At 42.5% G+C, this 9,827-nt stretch overlaps 1 protein-coding gene across 2 annotated transcripts in view; it reads left to right on the forward strand.

Annotated features, from left to right (window-relative positions):
* The window catches only part of LOC115388443 (membrane-spanning 4-domains subfamily A member 15-like), a 68,222-nt gene that overhangs the window by 17,826 nt on the left and 40,569 nt on the right, over positions 1 to 9,827 (forward strand). Inside the window, exons 2-6 of one of the 2 annotated variants that reach the window (XR_003931478.1) lie at positions 3,305 to 3,361; positions 4,145 to 4,247; positions 5,428 to 5,538; positions 6,662 to 6,759; positions 6,841 to 7,206. Coding sequence is in view for 1 of the 2 variants with exons in the window: in XM_030091596.1 (XP_029947456.1) it covers positions 3,305 to 3,361 (57 nt within the window). In the remaining variant the exon portion in view is untranslated. Of the gene's footprint in view, positions 1 to 3,304; positions 3,362 to 4,144; positions 4,248 to 5,427; positions 5,539 to 6,661; positions 6,760 to 6,840; positions 7,207 to 9,827 lie in introns of those variants that run through there. The other variant, XM_030091596.1, reaches the window with a different exon arrangement.

A 9,827-nucleotide genomic window follows, 5' to 3' on the forward strand; every position in this document is an offset into this window, starting at 1 on the left:
AATGCGGTTTTCGTCCTGGTCGTGGAACAGTGGACCAGCTCTATACCCTCCATAGGGTGCTCGAGGGTTCGTGGGAGTTCGCCCAACCAGTCCACATGTGTTTTGTGGACTTGGGGAAGGCATTCGACCGTGTCCCTCGTGGTGTCTTGTGGGGGGTGCTCCAGGAATACGCAGTCTGTTGCCCCTTGTAAGGGCCATCCAGTCTTTGTATGACCGGAGTAGGAGTCTGGTCCGCATTGCCGCAGTAAGTCGGACCTGTTCCCGGTGCATGTTGGACTCCGGCAGGGCTGCCCTTCGTCACGGTTCTGTTTTTAAATCTTTATGGACAGAATTTCTAGGTGCAGCCAGGGGCTGGAGGGGGTCCGGTTCGGGAACCACAGTGTTTCATCTCTGCTTTTTGCAGATGATATTGTCCTGTTGGCTTCATCGAACCCGGACCTACAGCATGCACTGGGGCGGTTCGCAGCCGAGTGTGAAGCAACAGGGATGGGATCAGCACCTCCAAATCCGAGGCCATGGTCCTCGACCGGAAGAAGGTGACTTGCTCCCTCCAGGTCAGTGGAGAGACTCTGGCCCAAGTGGAGGAGTTTAAGTATCTTGGGGTCTTGTTCACGAGTGAGGGACGGATGCTGCCCTTTCCACCCTTTTCCAGCCACTAGTATGTTTTCTCAATGTCAGCCACTTCTTCAATTTGTCGGTGGTATATGCCATGCAGGGCTTTGTCTGTCCATGATAGCTCCTCTGGCTCCTCCTTACTGGGCTTTTGATGTCGAGGCATTCACTTAACAGATCATCACTGGGAGCCATCTTCTTGGTATACTCATGGAGGCTCTTGGTTTCCTCCTGGATAGTGGCTCTGACACTCACTAGTCCTCGGCCTCCCTCCTTTCTCTTGGTGTATAACCTCAGTATGCTGGACCTAGGGTGGAACCCTCCGTGCATTGTAAGGAGCTTTCTTGTCTTGATATCAGTGGCTTGCATTTCTTCCAGTGGCCAGGATATTATGCCACAGGGTATCTGATTACTGGTAGGGTAGGTGTTTATGGCCTGGATCTTATTTTTGCCATTCAGCTGACTCTTCAGGACCTGTCTTACTCTCTGTAGGTATTTGGCTGTGGCTGACTTTCGAGCTGCCTCCTCATGGTTACCATTTACCTGTGGGATCCCCAGGTACTTGTAGCTGTCCTGCACATCTGTTATTCCCTTCAGGCAATTCAACTCCTTCAGTTGTGATCACCTTCCCTCTTCTAGATACCATTCGTCCACACTTATCTAGTCCGAATGACATCGCACATTGCTGTATATCCTGGTGAGGTGAATCAGGGAGTCGATGTCACGCTCATTCTTGGCATACAGTTTGATGTCATCCATGTAGAGGTGGCTGACAGTTGTTCCGCTCTTGAACCGGTATCCAAAGCCGCTCTTGGTAATGATCTGGCTGAGGGGGTTCAGGCCTATGCAGAACAGCAGGGGAAGGGCATCTACTTGGTATATGCCGCATTTGATGCTCACCTGTGCCACTGGCTTTGAGTTGGCCTCTAGACTTGTCTTCCACAGCCCCATTGAGTTCTGAATGAAGCTCCTTAGAGTCCTGTTGATGTTGTACAGTTTGAAGCACTCCAGTATCCACGTGTGTGGCATTGAGTCATAGGCTTTCTTGTAATCAATCCAGGCAGTGCACAGTTTGTGCTGCGGGCCTTGCAGTCTTGGGCGATTGCCCTGTCAACCAGTAGCTGGTGTTTGGCCCCCCTGGTGTCATTGCCAATCCCTTTTTGTGCTTTACTCATGTACTGATCCATGTGTACTTATCTTGGTCACTATGCCTGATAGGACGGCAGTTTGATTGTATTGTTCCCTTCTGGGTGTCCTTCATGATGAGGGTTAGACCTTGGGTTAGCCACTGTGGGTGGGTCCCTGATATTAGCAGCTGGTTCATTTGTGCTGCAAGGTGTTCATGGAGTGCAGTTAGCTTCTTAAGCCAGTAGGTGTGAATCTTGTCGGGCCCTGGAGCTGTCCAGCTCTCATTTTGGCCACTCTTGCCGTACATCTGCTGTTGTAATTACTACTGGGTCTTGTTCTGGAGGTTGCTGTGCTCTGCCTGCAAGCCTGCCAGCCATCGGCATTGGTGTTGTGTGACACATCTTTCTCCCAGATACTCTTCCAGTATTGCTCATCTCAGCCCTGGGTAGGTCTGCTGTGGTCTTACTACCCTGCCACTGAGAATAGACTTTAGCTGGATGTAGCAATCACCGGTGACAGAACATCAGAAAGAAGGAACGAAAAAGCTGGAGAAATACCAAGGGATTAAAGAGTATACCGGGAATATATATATATATATATAATATTATATAATATATTATATATTATATATATATGTGTTTGTGTGTGTGTGTGTGTGTGTGTGTGAGAAATTGTGGTGAAGGTGTAGCTATTTTTTTTCATCACATACTGATTTTTGTTTTTAATAATGTGAAGCACTTGTGTTGTTTTTTTAATATAACAAGAGAATCATAAATAAAGTTTAATTGATTTATTGGTGTTTTTCAGAATAGGCTTAAGACCCACCTTTTTATTTTGGCTTGGAACTAAGTCTTTTTTACTGTAAATAGGATCTGAACTCATTTTCTCTTACTTTATTTTTTTGCCATTTTCGGTGTTTTAGTTAATTTAGATGGAAGATCTAAATGGCAGATTAGTGCACCAACACCAGCGTCCTGGACGAGGCTGCCACTTCCACCATCACTGCCTCCATTGTCCAAAACCAGCTCAGATAGAATGGCCATGTGGTTCAAGTACCTGACTCTCACCTCCCGAAACAAGTCCTTTATTCACAGTTTGTCAAAGGGAAATGGGCCCGTGGGGCCACAAGAAGAAGTTTAAGGATGACATCAAGACAAACACGAGGAAATGTTACATAGACCGTAAATCCTGGGAAGACATATCAACAGAAAAGGTAACCTAGAAAAGCCTTGTCTGTGAGGGTGTTGCACTGTACAGTGATGACCTCTGTGATGCTGCACAGGACAGGATGGCGAGAGAAACCAAACAGGCCCAACCCAAACCCACCACCAGTACCTTCTCCTGCTCACACTGGATTACATTAATCTCATCCAGAATCAACCTCTATGCTCACCTGAAGACCCATAATGCTCAAGAAGGACAGTCACTCGACTATGAGTGGCTGCTGATGATGATGATGATCACCGCTACTGACAAAATCCACTTTATACTGAAGAAACACTCATGGTTTTGTTGTACTTGATTATTCTTAATCTGACTATGTTTCATTCGATAAATGTTGCAGTACATCGCCTCTGGATCTGTGACGGTGGCTGCTGAGAAGCATTTGAGTCGTTGCCTGGTGAGTGACACAGATACTTTCATTGAAATTAAACCTTTTGAAGGTTTATTATTGATTCCATTTTGAAGTTGGATTATTGATACATTTTTGGATTGAATTGCAAAAAATGTGGAATAGTAGTCATCAATTTAGTTTAACTTTTGTCAATTTTGAATGTGGGTTAAGTATATTGGATTGGCCTTTGTGGGACATTCCTCCAACAATAATTAAAATTAGCTGAAAGTCATAGTCAGAAGCTAGGGAATATATATAATGTGTTAATTTCCAAAGGACAGGCATTTACGTTGATCCCAAAAGCTTTAACCATTTAATCTGCTGAGAAGCATGTGGATGCAAGCCAACCAATCAAACTTACTGCTTAGTGTGAGACAACACATGTATGGGATGAATTGTATGGATTCAATGTGAAGCTAACCCTTAGAGAAGCTGATGCATGATGTATTTGTTTTGAAGCACTGATTGGTTGAAGTACGCTGTCAGTCAAAGTCCACAGGGGGAGAGGCGGGATTTTCAGTGAAACAGAGCGTTTTCTCTTCCGGGTTTCAGAATTAGCCCCCATAAATCTACACAAAATGACTTTTCCTTAGCGCCAAAAATAAACTATTACCATGTTAATGCCAATAATAGGGTTTGGACTAGCTAAAAATATGATACAGTCCCTTTGAAACACTGGCATTGCCGCTCATCACAAGACAGATCCTTGTGTTTGGCAGACATTTGAAAGATTTCATTAGATTTTGTCAAATTTTCCCGTCTCATGTCTCGACTCTCTTTTTTCATCAGATCAACGCTTCTCTCGTGCTCAACATTATAGCAGCAGTTGTTGCTGTAGTTTGTCATCCTCTACGCGCTGGATGTCGAACTCTGGTACCACCCCTACCGTCCTGTAAGAATTCTCATGGTTATTTGAAACATCTCCACAGCATAGCTTTTGTGGCACCGAGTCATTCTATAACCTCCATTTGGGGGTGATGTCCAAAATATATCAAACCATACCTCTCAAGTGATACGGTTTTTGTCTGCCATAGTTTTGATTACCTTTGATTACGTCTCAATAACTCTTTAATAAAATGTCAACAAAACACAAAGGGTGCCCCCTTCCCATAATTGTGAGGGGGACTATATGCTACAGGCTCATTTTTATTGAAAGTATCCGCTTGTCATGCACCATAAACAACATTGATTTCTATGAGCAGCTGGTCGTGCTGTGGTGCTGTGGTCTGCAAATTACATGACACAGCAACAGTGAAGTGAAATACCACAAAAAAGTAATACTATCATTGTAATTCACTGGATTGTCACCATAATCACTACAACCTTCACTTCTCTGCTGTCATAATAGAAAAACCTCTGTCATAAACAAAAACATTTTTTCACAGTTTGAATGGATTTTGTGTATAGTGAAGTTCAAATAACATCACTGGAATCAATGAAACTTGTCTGAAACCATCAAAGGCGTCCGTCCTGCCAGTCTTACTAACGCAATCACTGCCAAAAGATGCAATTTCCAAAATCTTTTTGAATTTTAACTTCACTCCACAACAGAAAAATGAAACTCTGTCCAAGTATCAAAGGCGCTCCTGCTCATAATACAGAAATTTGTTTGACAAGAAAATACATTTGATGATTTTTATGAAGTTTTATTCATAATAAATTTTAAAACATCACTGTAGTGTACAGCCGACGAATTAAACCTATCTCAACTATTAAAGGAGATCCTGCGATAATACTACAGACTTTTTTGTTTGTTTTTTTGTTGCTTCAGTTTTCTTTCATCTGCTGATAAATACAGTTTTTAAGTACTCAGTGCAGATGTGAAAGCCCCCCCCCCCCCCCCCCCCCCCCCCCCCCCCCAATAAGGGTGGCATGAGGTATGCCTGACAGGTATGAATAACTGCGTTGACACTGTATGTAATCAATCTTCTGTTAGGCTTCTTTTTCTCTCCAAAGTGTGCAAAGATCAATGTACTGACTTGTGACTGTTCTCTCCTTTAGCTTTTCAGGATGAGTTGTATCCATGTAGGTCTAATTTCCTGTGTGTAGATTCTAACTAATACTGTCTTCAGGATTACTATGGCTATTCGGCTGTGGTGGCTGTGTTCCAGTTTCTGGAGCTCATTGTTGCAATCATCTTGTCAGCATACGCCTGTCATGCAACCTGCTTCTGCTGCACAGAGGTGAGTCAGCTCCTCACTGTTGACCTGTGTTGATGTTGTTTCACCAGATTACCGTATTGGCCCGAATATAAGACGACTCCGATTATTCAAAGATCATTTTGTGAAAAAAAAAAAAAAAAATGCTGAAGACAGTAAGGTCACTCACAAAACAACTTTTTATTATACAATTATTATAAACTCAAAAACTCACAACTGAGATAACATTTACGAGATATAAAATGAAAAAATCTACTACAGTATTGAATAAAAAATATATTCTCTTCTCAAAATAAGAAACAATAAGCAACAATTAAGAAGCATCAAGGGGTCAGAACTGCATAAATGATGTAAATAACTTTCCAGTGCCTTCAGCTGAATCAGGCTCTGGTGGTGGACATTCCGTCTTTCCGTTTCTCAGAGACGTATTCACTCACCCTTCTATCAGTCTCTCTGAAGCGTCTCTCTTGGGACCACGGAAAGCTTTTCTCATAGCGTTAGCATCTGTAGGCGTTTTTTCTGTGCTCTCCAATAAGAACAAGGCGCTCTGCTACACCAGATCTCCTGGCGGCTTGGCAGTAGTTTGATGACTCTGCTGCGTTGATCACCATCAGTTTAAAGTTGGTATCATAACTTCGCCTCTGTTGTTTGCTCAGTTGTCCAGCGTTCGAGCCCCTTTGTTCCAGATGATCCGCCATTTTTCATAAGATCATTTGATCTCATTTCATCGCTCCACTCGCTCTCTGGTCAGTGATACTTTGGCTCCATCTAGCGGTGTGGATGCGTATTGACCATCTACCATAAGTCCGCGGTTATAACACGACCCCACTTTTTAGGATGCAATTTCTGGAAAAAAGCGTCTTATATTCGGGCCAATACGGTAGTTACCTGTGCTTCAGATGAATGAAGTATTTATGTGAAAACTGTGCTAGGAGCCTCTGAAAACGTAACTGACAAGAGCTAAAGAGGTGGAACTTTTTATAAATGCTCCAACTCTGTCTCTGTGTCGATGATGGAAACTGTTTCTGACGTTTCAGTAGAAACGGACATTGTTCTCAAAAAGTTGCCGACGATACATTTTCACTTGAAAGTTTTTTTCATGTAAACGGGGCCTCAGTGACCGTCTGTGATTTTCATCTTCCTGCAGCCGCAAGTCGTCATTCAAGCTGCAGAAGGTCCGGTCACCTCTCAGGCTCGCCCCATTTCCAAGCAGCATCTGTTGCTCCCGCTCAGCCATACCCTCAGGTAGATTAATTAAGTGTGTTTGCAATGTAAATCTTTTTAATGCGAGTTAAATCCCACTGACAGTGCACTGTTGTCTTGCAGGTGGAGCCCAACTTTAAAAACCCATTGGATCTGGGTTCTGCTGAGCCTCCAGCTTATCAACCAAACTAACCCACACACATCGACCCCGATCATTGCAAAGCTGCAGCTTGAGCTTGTCTTTCTTTTGTTGTAACCTTAAAATATGTCAATGAGACATGAGAGACTTTCAAAGAATGTATTTGAAGGAGCTTCATGGTGGTAAATGTGGATTCTGCTTCTGACTTTTATAAAGCATGGAAGATAGATTAAAGGGGCTGTATCATGCAAAATTCACTTTTCTATGTTTTAACCTTGTTATATAGTTATGTTCTCACCAAAAACACCCCCAAAGCGTTTTTTTCCATCATGCCTGTGTGTTTAAGCTTTCCCGTTGTTGTGCTGCTCAGAGAGGCAGCCCCTCCCGCACCCGTGAAAACGCTCTGTTTTCCACGTTGACGTCACACGGAGAAGATGGCTCCCCTGAGCCCCCTCCCGCAGGCCCTCGACAATCAGCGTTGCTGCTTTTTGTATCTCCGATTTCAAGGATAAACTTTAACCATCGTCTGAAAGCAACAATCAAGCAAGAGCAAGAGTCTGAAGGGTCTGAAGGGTCTGCGCTTGGTGAGTTTCTAACAGGAAAAGACGTTTTTGCGTGTCGTTGCGTGTAGAGAAGCTAGAGCTAAAGAGCTAAAGCTAGCTAGCGTATTTGTTTTGAAGCGCTGATTGGTTGAAGTAGCTGTCAGTCAAAGTCCACAGGGGGAGAGGCGGGATTTTCATGGAAACAGAGCGTTTTCTCTTCCGGGTTTCAGAATTAGCCACAGAAAATCTTTTATTTCACACAAAATTACTTTTCCTTAGTGCCAAAAATAAACTATCACCACGTTAATGCCATTTCTAGGGTTTGGACTAGCTAAAAAAGCATGATACAGCCCCTTTAAGGGAAAACATATAGGAAGGCCAATACATGAGTGCAAGCTGCAAAGTGATATATCATTGCTGAAATATTATGTATCAGATAATACTTCGAAAATAAGTGTGCACAATGGTGGTAAAGTTTAAGGTTATTCTATGAAATTAAAATGCTTCAGTTCAGTTAACCCTCCTCTGGTCTGAAACTGCTTCATCATTACCTGACGAACACATGAGTGGTTGACTGTTTCTTGCAAGTCAGAAAATTTTGATTGTCTTTGACAAATTCCATGTGTTCTATTTATTTATTTTTTTATTGAGAGGATGTGTATTTCCAGCCATCCAAAAAGATGAGATTCAACAAACATTAAATATTAGGTATGCACCAATACAACAGGTCCTCGTGTTCGTTAAAGCTCCTTGATACAACCCAGTGAGTTTTACATGACGTCATCTGTCAGCAGAAATCAGACAGATTTTTGGAGATTATTTGATATTATTAAGAATAACAAAAGTAAGACAGACTGCAAATTATATTCTTTCAAAATATCAGGAGGAAGATATTTGGTCTAACACCAGCACTAAAGTAGTAGAGACATTTGGAGCAGTTGAGTTTGACGGATGTTCTCAGCAATTAACTCTAAGCTGTCGGGTGGTGGAAGGAAAGTAGACACAACATGTTTCAATATGAAAAATATTTCAAATTAAAATCTGGGTCGCTTTTTGCCACAACAATCTTTTTTTTTATTATTCTACTAGCGTAATACATAACAAAAAACATGATGTAACTGGGATTCACATCACAAGAATGAACAATTTTGTACTTACTTCCAGGAAAGTCAAACGACTCCAGAATTGCACAAAAACTGAAAAAGCAATTGAACTCAGTGTGTTGTTGCATTACTATTGCAACAACACATCATCAGTAGGGTAAAACTAACCTGTCTCACGACGGTCTAACCCCAGCTCACGTTCCCAGCCCTCACGGCCGTTGTTAGCTTTTATTTTTGTTGTTTAGTTGGCTTGTTCTTGCGTGAACTCCTGACTCTAGCATGAAACCATGTGGTCCTCTGCTCTTGTACCTGGAGCCTCAGCTGACCGCAGCCCTACCGCCACTGAGAGATGGGTAAATTAAAAGGTCTGCTATCATAGCCGTGCTCTGTAAACTTCCTGAAAAATCTTGCACTGACACCAGATGTCTTGACTGAAATGAAGAACTTGCCTGACTTTCTTTCAGAACAGGAAAACCACACTCCCAACGGCCCATGAGATCATGACGATGTATGTAAAACATGTTGAAAATCTCAGTTCTTACACAGGGCAGCATGCAGTTGAAGCTCGTCAGGCAGAAGAAGAGATGACATTTAAATGAATAGAGTTAAGAGTCGTCAAGTCTCCCATCATTGACTCTGCACAGTTTACTACTCAGGCAGAGCAAAAGTATTAAAGACTTCACAACCACAGGTACCAAAGCACACAGTGTCCCCAGCCAGCAGAAAAGAGACTCACAATAGACCTATCCCGAGGAGGACAAATACTTTAGGCCTCTCAGGAAAATCTTTCAGGTTTTGTGTTTTTATGAGTGGTAATTCCACTTTGAGGTTTTGATCATGTCCTCATGTTCTGTTCTTTGAAACTTGTGTTCTGGATGTTTATCAGTGTTTTAATAAAAAGAAATAGATTAATATATTGTCAGGTGTTTTTAATTCCTGCCTACTCCATAGGCCTACAGGTAGCCTACAGCAAAATATTGAAAAGGTTTCTATTTGTTTAGGGTTTGACTTCGCTATTTTAAAATGCACAAAGTCAGAGAGGGATGAAGGTTTGGCTAATAGCACCGGCAATAATTTTAGATTAATTTCCCTCTGCCCATGACCCAACCCTGGATATGCAGCAGGGAATGGATGGATAGATGGGTAAATGGATGAATGAATGAATGAATAGATGGATGGGTTTCCCATCTACTAGGATTTCAATCCTTCCCCACAATCTGTCCTCTGCTTTTCTCTCATTGAATCCTCTAACTGCACCAGAACAGCAAAAGTCTCCTCTGATTGTTACGGTCAGTATACAGAGGCCCAGACCAGACAGCATGAGGA

This window comes from Salarias fasciatus, chromosome 5, assembly GCF_902148845.1.
Source record: "Salarias fasciatus chromosome 5, fSalaFa1.1, whole genome shotgun sequence".
NCBI classification, from domain to species: Eukaryota; Metazoa; Chordata; class Actinopteri; order Blenniiformes; family Blenniidae; genus Salarias; species Salarias fasciatus.